Source organism: Mchenga conophoros, linkage group LG6 (assembly GCF_057382185.1).
Source record: "Mchenga conophoros isolate Kocher_MC1m ecotype Shallow Benthic linkage group LG6, M_conophoros_male_GT1.1, whole genome shotgun sequence".
Lineage (NCBI taxonomy): Eukaryota > Metazoa > Chordata > Actinopteri > Cichliformes > Cichlidae > Mchenga > Mchenga conophoros.
In genome coordinates, this window is record NC_140531.1 from 36,422,494 (window position 1) to 36,436,238 (window position 13,745).

At 39.3% G+C, this 13,745-nt stretch overlaps 1 protein-coding gene across 1 annotated transcript; it reads right to left on the reverse strand.

Moving 5' to 3' along the window:
- Positions 1-262: 262 nt before the first annotated feature.
- Positions 263-2,755, reverse strand: LOC146573204 (G protein-coupled receptor 26-like). Its single transcript, XM_085278733.1, has 3 exons — positions 1,663-2,755; positions 1,362-1,475; positions 263-954 (listed from the first exon to the last, which is right to left on the reverse strand). The coding sequence occupies exons 1-3, from the start codon at positions 2,334-2,336 to the stop codon at positions 711-713; spliced, it is 1,032 nt and encodes a 343-aa protein (XP_085134859.1). The 5' UTR covers positions 2,337-2,755; the 3' UTR covers positions 263-710.
- Between the last annotated feature and the right edge of the window lie 10,990 nt (positions 2,756-13,745).

A 13,745-nucleotide genomic window follows, 5' to 3' on the forward strand; every position in this document is an offset into this window, starting at 1 on the left:
TCGTTTAACCGTTCAATATTGGATACTTCTTGATTTTTATGCATGAACAGAGACACGTGGAAATATAAGTTTAAAATATGTTCAGTTCATATCAGTTAATAAAAGATCACGATCATAATATTTGACTCACTAGTCTAGACTGATGCAGTATTGCAGTATACACTCACTTTAAGTACTCAAATAGAAGACTCGATTTTCATCTGTGGCAGTGGAGTTTATTTTTGAAAGTGCTCTGATATAACAATTTCACACATCTTCTTTGTATCTATTTTTGCACTCTATTTCAGTCATTAACACAAACAAAATGTAAGCATAAAACAATAATAAATGAGCAAATGGACAAATCCAGTGTTATCACACTTTATAGATACATTTCCACAGTACTAAACATGTTGCAGTTTTCATGTGGTTGTGCATCTCCAGGCAAACTAATGAGCCCTATGGAAACAGCAATCTGTAGAGGCTGAAAAGGCTTCGGCACACATCGGACGTGAGAGGTGCCGTTCAGTATGAATTGTTATGTGTCCTTCACAGCTCTCCCAGTGGAAAATAATGTTCCTTTAACAGTCACATGACACAGTTCTTTGTTAAAAAGTCCTTGAGCAAGGCATTGACTTCTTTCAATCTGCTGACCTTTTTGACTTTAAAGACTGTGACCTTTTACAAAAAAGATCAAAGCATTAAATCATTTAAAAATGACCACATCAAGCTCAAGTAATCCTGGCAAGACAGCTGTCATCTGTGGTGTCAAATGTGCTGCTTGCACTGGTCACAGACAGTAAGTAGTGATCTTTTCCTACAACTCGGCTGATAATACTAACCAGGACCTTCCTGTACTGCTGCCGCAGAAGACAGTAGACGAATGGGTCACTGGAAGCCTTGGCATAGAACAAGCATTTGGTGGCAATGCCCCAGTAACGAGGGATGCGCACAGAGGGCAACAACTCCACCAACCTGTGGGAGTAAGACAGAAAAAGTAAATTCCACTTCCCCGGATGTGTATTTATAGCATGGAAAGTTATGGAAACAACAAAAGGCATCTGTTGCCTTCATGGGGGTTCTTCCCCTGTTATATTGGTTCAGAGGCAAGTTGTTTTATATTTTTACTGTTCAAATAAAGGGTCTAATGCAATCCACTGCAACATTCATACAATGAATGAAACCTTATTAGGGCTAATTATGATGCTGTGTTACAGAAGTAATGACTCAACTTTAAGGAAGATGTATACATTCTAGATATATTCGCGACTTAATATTATAAAATATAGAAGACATTCACATTTTAAAACAAAGTTCAGTCAAATGTCACAACGGACTTGGTGCCATGCTGCCATTCCACTTAACTACACTGGAAGGCTTACCTGGTGATAACATATGGTGAAAAGCAGAGGATGAAGGAGCCAATGAAGACGCAGATCTTTTTAGTGGCGCGCTGCTTTCTCTTCTTCCGTTGCGCTAGGCACCTCTCCTTCACACTGATAAAAAAAAACCACATTAATTTCTGACATTAATAATTAATAAACTCATTAACATGTTACCTAATATTACGCAACCGTTTTTTTCAGTATGGCGTAACTGGTAGAGATTTATTTTATCCAATTAAGCTGTTTTGAAATCAGAGGCATGTCAAACTTTTTTTTTTTTTCAAAGAAAACACTCTACCTGGGGTGGATATCAACCAACAGAAGCAAAGTCTGCACTGTAATTACATCTATCCTCTTGCAGTGTGACTTAGCCACTCTCAAAACTTTCAGGTAAGCGAAGCACAAGACGAGGAGGCAGAGCGCAAAGCTGCTACCGTGGAACAGCGCTGTGAAGGTGGCGTAGATTCCCAGCTGAGACACCTGGTCCAAGTCCAGGTGAACTGTGCATGAGGCGTAAGTGTAGCTGTAGCCTCCCCAGTTCATCATCAGCTGAGTGAGAGAAAAGATGAGAGAGTGAAGCCAGGAGTAGGCCACGATCAGAAAAGCGTCCCTGTAGCGCATCTTGCTGGAGTATCTCAGAGGAAATACTACCGCTATCCACCTGTCCATGCTCAGCGCCGCCATGCTCAGCATGGCATTACTGGTGATAAAAGTCTCGGCAAAGCTGACGACGTGGCAGAACAAGTCCCCCAAGGGGTTTGCGCCACTGACCACCCCCAGAAAAGTGGCAGGCATGTTGATAATACTGAGGAGGATGTTAGATAAAGAGAGATTTATCATAAAGATTCCTGGTACATGGGCTCTTAAATCGCTGCTCTGAACGAAACATAGCAGTACCGACAAGTTGGTCAGCAGAGAAACAACAGCTATTATCACAATGGACACTTCCAGAAGGAACTCCGGTATGCTCATATCTCGTGGTTCGTGTTAGCAGCAGCTGTGGGGAGGATGTTATGGAGAGTCCGCCATGCTCTCTCCTTTTGCCCCCCACCAGCTATGACGGATAGTCATTGCCACGTGCCAGACGCGCACTTGTGAGCCAAGCAGAGAGAAAGCGCTGTCCGGTGCTGAAATGCCTCAACAAACCTTCACGTCAGTGTTGAGATAAATAACTTAAAAGTTGTTTAAGATTTCTAGGAACTCAAATACTACTGATCGCGCCGATTTCTCCACTAATGACAGTAGTTTAGTCCAAATTGAAGAGCTGAGCAAAGGATAACACGAGATTGCCGGGTGGTCTCAGCGCTTACTCGCGATCATGCGCACTATCCGGCGCCTCCTCTCTCACTGGCAATGCCGTGCGCCCTGCACGTGCGGTCGGTGACTGGCTCATGTGACGCTTGAACAATATCCATGCGGGCAAGAGTTAATGTGAGAGATGAGGATGTTGTGTTTGCATCCAGCTCTAAGTTTTTATCCCAAAAGAAAAGCTCAGCTGTGCTGTCTGTAACTATGGAAGGAGAGCAGAGCTTTTCGTGTGTGTGTGCGCGCGTGTGTGTGTGTGTGTGTGAAAAGCTTGACTCATCCTAACCACAGCTGCTTCATGCCTTACTCTAACCTTTTATTCTAGATATGAAACACATACTCACCTTATAATCGAATGACCTGCCTCAGCAAACAACCCTTTGTCACCATGATGTAACTGTGAAAGCAGATTTGGGTCCCCATAACATGAGTAATATCGGGACCACACACACACACACACATGCACACACACACACACACACATCTCCATAGCAACAGAAGATCTCTGGTGTCTTCATCACTCTTTGAACTTCATCTTACTTAGCACTGATTTGTTTTTGATTTGTCCTCAAATACCTTCAAGAAGTCATTTGCCACCGCATGTTCATTTAAGTACACTTCTTGAAAGCATCATATGCTGTGTTACGGATCATATGGATTACAAAGGCAGGTTGAAAGGACAGAAGAGCTGGCAAATTAAGAGAAGACGGATGGAACCTGAAAAGCTGAAGGGAAACTGGATTGAGGGGGAGGAGGAACACGTGTGGGAGAAATGAAGAAAAAAAGATGCTGGTTGTTGTTTTATATACACAGTGCAGTTTCAGATTGCCTTTACGGGCAGTGTATTTCCATTTGAACTCTTTGATAGATTTTAATCATCAGTAAAAACAGAAAAATATTACCCCTTTAACGAGTTGGTGGAAATAAGCTTGACGTTACATTACTGTGCCTGATGTTAACTTTTCAGTGTTACATATTCCTACTCAGAGGCTGTAACTGGGGCTTAGTTTGTTCTCATTTTGGCAATAATGACATGTCTCCATCTTGACATAGAAAAAAGCCCTTTTCACTTCAGTGAAAACCAATAACAGTGCTTTAAGTGCAGTATTGACAGGTCTGTTGCACTGAACTGCAGTATTCTGTTTTCTGTGCTAACATTGTTTTAAGGTTACATGGATAATTCCTGTCACATGTAAAATCTAATGCCTGCACAGTTAGTTCAAGCACAGTTCAAACAATGTGTTTGAAGCCTAAAAACATGCGCGGGCTTGTGAGTGTGACTGATGGACATCTTTTTCCTCATTATGCACACATTATTCAGTTTATGTTATCTTAGGGCATGCAAGTGGGCTGTATTTTATTTCCTATTTTCTTCATGTGTTTCATCCTCTGTGTCCCCAAAGGCTACATTTATATTCAATTATTAACAGGTTTCTAGAAGATCATATTTACAGTATGTGCTGCAATAGCCCCAGTGATGTACTTTTTCTTCTTTTGGTGTTTTGTCATGCTGCTTTCAGTGGTATTATTGTTATTGAGTGTGTAATCGAATGGCTAAACTGCTGTGAAGAAAAACCAGCACCTCTCAGTTGCTAAGAAGAAGGAAGAAATATCGGGAGAAATAGCAGAAGAGAAAGAAGGAGAAATTACCTTCAGAAACAACCCTCTAAGTGATCTCATATTCTCACTGGGCTTCTGTGGATGGCGAAGCTGTTATGCCAGTATCAGAATAGTGATGGGGAAGCACTTAAGAAGTCCCACTGGCAGGCATCCCACTCAACCTTGAGCCACTGCCTCTGGCTGCTATGTATATATATATATATATATATATATATATATATATATATATATATATATATATATATATATATAGAGAGAGAGAGAGAGAGAGAGAGAGAGAGAGAGAGATGCTGTGAGTATCTGCGCCATTACGTAACATCACAGTTCCCACAGTCAACAACATAATACAGAGCTCTCTCTTCACCTTAACTTCATCTTTATTAATTCCCCATAAAATATGACAATATTTTTAGTTTCTGTCCATGCATCCATCTGTTAATGTAGCCTTCATTATTACTACTGCACACAAGTCTTTTGTATATATGAGGTATGTATTCCTTTTAATATTTTTTATTCAAGTGTTTGAGAGTTTGTATTTATATTATTTAAGAGTTTTCGCTTTTTTGTTTGAGTACGAGTAAATTTCATTGTGATGCCGTGACAGTGGTTTAAGGACAGTCTCTTATCTCTTATGTTAGGTTCCATCATTCTGATATATGGATCCTTGTAGGTGTACTTGGCCTATTTTAAAATGAAACCCATTGGTTTTTATACATGCTTATTCCATTATGTTTGGTGTAGTACTATAGGCTGCTAGTGACAGAGAGAAGAAGATTGCTCCTTTTTGACAGCTATGACCCTGATCTGTCTGCTCTATTAAAATCAGTTCTACATTAGAAAGACTAAGAGGAAGGCGCTCTGTGGTGGTGTTGGTAGCATGCCCCTGCTTTGTGATAACTTTTCAGCAATGATGCTGATGGTCATGAGAGGAGAAAAAGAGATGGGCTGCCAAGAAGACAAAGACTGTAACCAAATGTCAGGGTGACTGTTTCTGGAGTGTGAGATTCTGGGTGAATGAACAGGTCGTGACCCTTTGAGCTACAGAACAATCACAAACACTAACTCACTCAGACACTCACATGTCCAGATACACACAGGCCATCAGTTTCTCCAAGGTTCTCTGTCAGTCTTCCTGTTCCTTCCTTCTTCTACCTTCCTATTTATTTCACTCTGAGTCACATGTTAACAGTGACTCTACGATACTGTTAAAGGTGTCACTCTTTTTACACTTGTTAATGAAAGGAGGGGACAGGAGTGAAACTACTTCTAATGATGTGTATCCAGGTCAGAGCATACAGACTCAGGTGAAATCTATGATCTATGTATTCATACATAAGTGTAAAAATGATGCAGATATTTATTTATTTGTTGTTTTTAGATTTCACCCAACAGATAGATGATAGACAGATTGATACTTTATTGATTCTACAAGGAAAACTGTTGTGTTGTAGCATCATAATTAAGAGCAAAAAAATAGTACAGTCTACAATAAACAACAAGTCAGTAGCACAGTTAAATAAATGTGCAGAATGGCAACACATCAGCTAATATAGTGATGCAGCCTCAGGGGGCCAAAGGCAATTTTAAAGGCTTCTGGTGCAGCAAGCACATATTCAAGCCAAGCATCCCCATTCAATCTGAAAGCCACTGTTTACAAATAGAGATAAATGAAATAAAACTAATAACAGGCTAAATTTTCATATGACTCTGTATATCATTACAGTAAATAATAAATAAAGTTGTGAGGTGATTGCAATGCAAGTTTTCAGCTTTAATTCAGAAGGTTTTAAAAAACTATTGAATTGCAGTCCTTCTATGTATGGTTCCCCATGTTCAGTGGCTCAAAAGTAATGACAAATGACCAACATGATCATTCGTCATTGTATTGTATTGTAAAAAAAATTAAAGAGATTAAAGATCAATCTGGAGTCGATTTTGAGTGTTGAATTAGCATTTTAGAGCAGTTCACTAGAAATATCGATATGAGGTGCAAAAAGATGTCAATGCAAGTGAAAGGGGCCATCATGTCACAGTACTGGGTCTGGGACTCAGTGTTTTTTGATCAATTTATATTCTTGGATTTGTTGTTTCTCATGGTTTTTATTCTCACTATTGTTTTCTGCTTATTTATAATTCAATTCAATTCGATTTGATTTATATAGCGCCAAATCACAACAACAGTCGCCTCAAGGCATTTTATATTGTAAGGTAGACCCTACAATAACACATACAGAGAAAAACCCAACAATCAAATAACCTCCTATGAGCAAGCACTTTGGCGACAGCGAGAAGGAAAAACTCCCTGGTTGGTTCTGAGAGGGGCGGACATCTGCTGCGACCAGTTGCGACTGGTCTTTAGGTTTCTGTCTCTGTGCCTCCCGTGTGTTCCTTGTGTCACGTCTAGTCAAGTTATGTTTTCATGTCTGTGCTTCTCCTTGTTTCAGCGTCAAGTCCGTGTTTCTGTGGCTGTCTACTGTTTCCTGTTTTGCTTTGACGGTCTCATGTCCCATGTTAGTGTTTTCAGTTTTGCTTCTTATCGGTGTCGTTGTGTGTGATTGCTCCCAGCTGTGCTCTCCTCCTGTGTCTCATTCCCTGATTATCCCTCTGTGTATTTAAGCCCTTTGTCTTCCTCTGTTTGTTGCTGAATCATCTGTGTGTCATTTGCGGCATTCCTCACATCTTAGGCGTCTGCTTTCTTTTTTTACTTGTTTCTAGTTTTTCTCCCAGTTTAGTCCTTGCCTTCCTCAATTTTTGTTCATGTTTTGCGCTATCATAATTAAGTTTAAGTCTGTTGTATATTCCTTACTGCAGGGGTGAAGGGAGTGCCAAGCATCGCAAAGACCAAAGTCGCTCATATACTGCTTGATTATATTTGTGGACTGCCAATTGCACTGAGTTCCTGCTGCATTGAGCCTATCAATTCTTCCATTTAGCCCCAGGTTGAAGTCACCCCCAAGAACGATTATGCAATCTAAGTGTTCAGAGAGTGTACTAAAAAATCAGTGGAAGAATGAGGGGTCATCAACATTTGGACCATTTATACTCACAATACATAGCTTTTCGTTAAGTATAGATAGTTTAACGATTAGGAATCCGCCCTCTGGATCTATAACTGTGTCGAGTATTGTGAAATTAATATTTTTATGTATTAAAATTGCTACTCCCCTTTGTCAAGAATTATAACAGGCTGAAAACACATTAGGAAACATCATTCAAACCTGTTACAGGCCCATGAGTCTCTTGTAATAAAACAGTCTGCCTGTAGGTTTTTAAGTTGATTAAGTATTTTTAACCTTTTTTCTCTGGAGCATAGCTCGTTCAGAATAAAAAAGTCAATAGTTTATTTATACAGAAACACCAGGTGAAGACATATACAGTGCGACGGGTCAGGAAGTCCAGGGAAGGAAAGGAAAGGAGTCCACAAAACACACTCCACTCCCACACTCTCCACACTTTGTTCCAAACTCTTCTTCGGGCACTTACGCTCCAATAAACTCCACGCCACACTGCCAGACTCGGGGACAGGACAGGAAACAGGAACAGGTCTGGGAATCTATTCATAAATAGAGCACAATCAGAAACCACTGTAGGGTTGCAGAAACAACGATTACTAAGGTTACTCAATGATCCAGCTAAGAAGCGCACTGAGCCACTGTTTTAAATAGTGGCTCGGCAATCACACAGGTCAGCGGCAGGTTGATTATGCCAGGTGCGTGGGCCAAGGGCCGGAGCCCAACATGAGCTCTGCTCAGGCAGACAGAGGAGAGGAAGGAGAGAGAGAGAGAGAGAAAACAATAACAATGCAAACATATGGCCCAAAACTAGGTCAGCCAGGAAGACACGGGGACCAAGACAATAACAAAAACTTTAGGAGTGGTCAAATCAACAATATGTTACTTTCTTAAAAAGAAGGAATGCACTGATAAATTCAGTAATGCCAAAAGGTCTGAAAGACCACAGAAGACAACTACAGTAGCTGATAGTGAATTCTTTCCGGGATTAAGAAAAACAGCTTCACAACATCTTGACAAGTCAAAAACACCGTCAAGGAGAAAAGCATATCGCTGTCACAGTCAAGAACATGCGCTGCAAATTCACAACACGGTGGATACGTCTGGTTACACGCAAGAAAAGACCAGATTAGTCATTGCTAGAAAACATTTAAAAGAAGAATCTACTGTGGTGGTTTAGAGAGGCAAAACAAAAGTTGTGCCGTTTTTCAAAGCCCTAATTGTATATATTTTCTCTCTACTGGCACTTTGACTCACTGCCTTTATGTCATTAGATTATTTTTGGGGTATCTTGAGTCATCCCAAGTCATGTTAGAATTCTGTATAATTTTAATGTGTGTACAAAAACTGTTTGTATGCTTATATTTACAGACTTAGTTCCTCGAAAGTGTCATTGAGGAAAGATTTTAATTGCTTTCAATCATTGTCATCTGCACAGTGTTTGCATTTCTTGCCAGGCACCAAAAAACTCTGACAGGAAAACTGACAACTTGATGGGTCTTTCGACTTGGCATCACCCTGTAGGTTTAGGTTGTGATAAAGTCAAACAGTGCTGTTTTGGCTTCCAGAAAACTAAACGTGTCAGGCCCATGGCAGAGATAAAGTCAATTTGTGTCCTCTTGTTGAGTGTACACTGAGCACATTTTCTGATTTCTCTCTGCTAACACTCTGCCAAGGGTTAGCTATGAAAACTCTATTTGAATCCCAGACCATTAGAGAGCATATGTTTCTCTTCTTTGCAGTTATGCAAGATTATAGTTCCCGTTTTCCTTGGCTGACTAGTAGTTTATTTTCACAAAGATACACTCCAGATGTTTCTTATTTGGAAAGGGGATTTCTAGATGCTGCATCCAAAAATTTACTTCATTACTGTGCATCTTGTCAACAACATCAGTGATGCTTCACAGATGATAAACACCTATAACAGAATGACCATGCTAAAAGCTAAACATTCAGTTTAGAGGATTTTATTTTCAAACAGCAGTAAAATGTTGCCTTAGGTATGTACACCAACTTTACCCACTGAACTCTGTGCCCAAACACAGCAGGCATTACTCTCATTAAGCGATTTAACCAACTATCCAGCTACAGCATGACGCAGGAACACAACGACTGATTACACACATAAAGATACCACATGGCATTAACCACCACATACATTGCCAGTATGAAAGCGCACACTCACACCCACACAGAGGATGCAAGATGTGGAAATGTAGCTGAATTATTCAAAATCCAGAGAAATGCTTGTGCAAGAGGAGACAAGGGAAAAGTCCACCGACTAGATTTACAAAGAAACAAAGAAAGACAGATAAACACACAAAAAGAGAACGAGAGGGGGAGATGCATGAGTCAGCAGTCTGCCAGAAAACAGGAGTTGAGAGACATAAAAAGAGCTCAGAGGATTTAGCTCTCACTGGAGTGCTGACAAAACGCTCACTTTACTGTGGCTGTTTTGTTTATGCGTACTTGTATTGCTTATGTTGTGGGGACCTCAGTGTGCTACACGGTCACATTTTGGAGACCAGCCTTCATACTGGGACAATTTCTTTTGATTTTAGGATGAATTTTTGGTTTCAATTAGGGTACAATGAGACAAAGTCAAGTAATAGTATGGTTGGGTTACAAATGAGCGTAACTCAGTGTTTGTGTGTGCGGCAGTCTGTTTATGAGCAAAGTCTATTAAACATAGGCAAATAGTTCCTTCTATATTTCTTTTAAAATATTTTTTCTTACAAGCATGAAGTGAAATTGTAACTTGTAGTAGCCTTAAAGAGACAATTCAACATTGTAGAAAAAAACGCATCGTAGTCACAAATATTCAGCCACACCCAGAAAGCGGGTTAGCCTAGCATAGCATGAAAATGAAGCAGAAAAAGCACAATGTGTAGCTTTTAACACATTCATGTGTGGAAATATAGATATTATAAAAGAGGCAGCTTCACAGTAATGGCAACACTGAAGTGTCTATGTTATTTTTCTTTCTTTAAAAAAAATAACAGTGAATTATAAAGTGAAAACACTGTAACAATGCTATAAGTGTTGGTTTTGATAATAATTATCACCTAAACCTGAACGCTACATGGAAAAAGGCACTGAGTCACACCTCTTTGTCAGGTGTTTTCAGTCCCATTGTTACATGTTTATAAAATCAAGCAACTACCGACACAGTCTGCATTTACTGTTGGGAATACATGTACTGGTGTTATGTATTTAAAATACAAAATATAAGTAACTGTATTCTGTTACAGCTACTGGTTAAATAGGTGATAATTAGAACAAAGTTACTTTGTTGAAATAAATAGATTACACGGTAGCGTTTTCCTGTTTCATATGTTAGGCTATCCCCTCTCTATCCCCTCTCTAATTTTGGAAATTCCACACTGGTGGAAACCCAAATAAAACATGCAATGAGAGGCTCTAATGTTAGTGTCCTGTTAATGTTGGTAGTGTCAGTTACACAATGGAACCGGAGCCAGGACATCAAAACCAGCAACGCATGGGCAGGAATGCATTTCCTACTTAGAAATTCCGACACCACTTTATACTTTAATTGAAAGGAAGGTTGTGTATAGGAAATGAATTACTGCTGTACCATGTGTGAAACTAAATAAATAAATAAATGAATGAATAAATATTTAAAGAAGAAAGGGTTGGGAGAAATCTGACAGTGCAACGCAAACTCTGTTTGCCAGCAACCAATCTGCTCTCAGCGTCAAAAGACTCCACCTCCAACATCTGGAAGTAAGTTCTTTTTTAAAAAAAAACAACAAAAAAACAAACAAACCTAATATTAGCCTGCTGCAACTATCTTGTTTTAGTTGTTGTAGCTACCTGGTTTATTGCCACTTCACACAGTATCTTCGATGTACGATTTGTGATTTATTACTATTACTGAAGGCCACTCGGCACCGAGCTAACATTGTTAGCTGGCGTTAGCTGAGGTTAGTTCATATATGTGCAAACTGTTAGACTTGATGGATAGCATTAACAATCTGCTAGCTGCAAATAATCACGTGCAGTCCTGAAAGCAGACAGAAAGAAACATATTACTGATACAGAAATAGTTTAAAAAGTGCAGCCTTACCTTATGTTCACCCTACTGTTACTCATTTTATATTAAGATTTAAAAATCTAGTAACCATGTAAACCTTTTGGAATACAAGCATGCTGATCCACACAGGTATGCACACAGGTGTACACACGGGTGTTCACAGACGTGGACTACACCTTTCTTGGCGGCTGCCTCAAAGCACATTGTGCGCTGTCTATCTTGCGTGCTGCACAATATCGTTTATTATTTAGTATCTACTGTTATCTACTGCTAGCTAATTTTTTGTGATGGTGCTGTTTTTTTGGGGGTTTTTTTATTATGTTGCTCTTTGTTGTTTGCTTTCTCTTCTGTTTTTTTTCTCCATACAGGTGATCCAGGTGTTTGTTTGTTTTGTTTTTTCTTTCTTACCCCCCTTCTCACCGTCTCTTCTCCCCTTTGGTTTTCTTTCTCTCCCTCTCTTTCTTTCATTCTTTCTCCCTGTCCTATCCCCCAGTCATGTCTGTCCCGTTTGTAGCAACTGAAAATAAAATAAATTCATAATTATAATAAAGGTCAATCAAATGGACCAATATGGCAAGGCCATGATGATCCACTTGGTAAAATAAATCCGCTTGGCATCTTTCTTGGCCTTAAGACAACAATTCTGATGGCTAAAGATCCTAAAGGGACACAAAAAAAAAAAAAATCTAGTTGGTATTTGTAGCCTTCAGTAATAGTAATAAATCACACAATAGTACATTCATGTAGTTGTAAAAAGCTTGATAATATATTAAGTAATCCAAAGTATTCAGAATACATTACTCTCATTGAGTAACTCAACAGAATGCATCACGAATTACGTTTGGGGCCATGTATTCTGTAATCTGTAGTTGAATACATTTTAAAAGTAACCTTCCCAACACAGAACATGTGTGGGTAACTGATGACAGAGGATAAAGCAAACTAAAAATAGTGGCCGCAGTCTGAAAACCAGAACAATGAGCAGGAAAGACCATAAAATGTTATAGAGCAGATAAGATGCTGCATACTTGGTTCTTTTACTGTCCATATGTAACTCCTTACTACAAGCTAACCTTTCACATACCAGTTTTGGGAGCTGTTGATAACTTGAAATGTTGACAGTGGGAGTTCAAAATACAGACAATATCAGATCCGCTATCATGAGTGTCTGATATTAAAACAATTCTTGCATAAGTTTTAAGCTTAGTGAATATTTATAAATACTGCAATATCAAACAGTAGGAATGCCAAGCACATTCACAACCAGAAATATTAAATGAGAGGTCTTCCAGAAAAGGGCACCGTGTCTCCTACACAGTTTCCAAGTGTTTTATAAGCTCTGCAGTTAGTGCCTAAGGGCTATGCATCTGAAAAATAGACACTGGTGACTAATTTTCCTTCTGAAAAACAAACTAGAAGTCAAAGAAAGAAGAGTTACAGGGAGGGCATCAGCAGCTCTGGCATATGTGCATATGTTAAATGCATGAAATAATGAAAGTAAATGTGTATTCACTCTTTCCCCTTTAGTATAATCAAAAGCAGCACATCTGTCATTTACTAAACCCACGTGGAACCACTGTTAAAATGGGTTGATAGGACGTATGTGTAGCAAGACAAAGAGAAAAACAAGTGAGAACTCATCTCCTGTCACTCTGAAAAAGCCAACTCTGAAGTGACTGTGGACTATTTCCAAAAAAGATTTCAATAAAAACAGGCCATACTTTGAGAGGAATGCTTGGAATTTAAGCTCTCATTAAATTTTAGAAAACCGACCTCTGGGAAATATAATCTGAAGTGTCCTGAAGTGCACGTCATTCCAAGAATAGCTTTGCACTTCACTGTGTGATAAACCAACTTAATATGTTTGCAGAAGAGGAAACAAGAAGTCTATTTTCAGCAAAACGCTCAACACAACAGCACATGGGTGTATTTAACTTTTTTCTAACACTAATTGTCCAGTTGTGGAGCATCACTGTGTGAAAAATGTGGTGTATTGCTGTGTTATCATCCATGCTGAGGATGTTTGTGTGCCTGTGTGGGAGGTAGGTCGAAAGACTAACAGATTCACTCTGTAAAAGTCTGGTAGCTTTGTCTTTTTGTCTTTTTAGAGTAAATTGCCCACGTTAGTAGTGATCAGTAAGCCATGAGTCATAGAGAGTAGGATTTGAGACAGATGGGTGTAGTTAGGGCCTGTACTTCTGTAACACCACAATTTAACAGGGTTTCTTTTTTTTAAGCCAGTGCAAGCTGTCTATGCCAAATGCTCCAATCTGTGGTCTTGACCCTTAAACTTCCTCTAAATATAAAAGTTTACTATAAACGCAGTCTCTTGCTAGAGGTTGCCAGTAACACAGGTCAAACCTAATACTGTCAAGTGTTTAGTGTTACGGA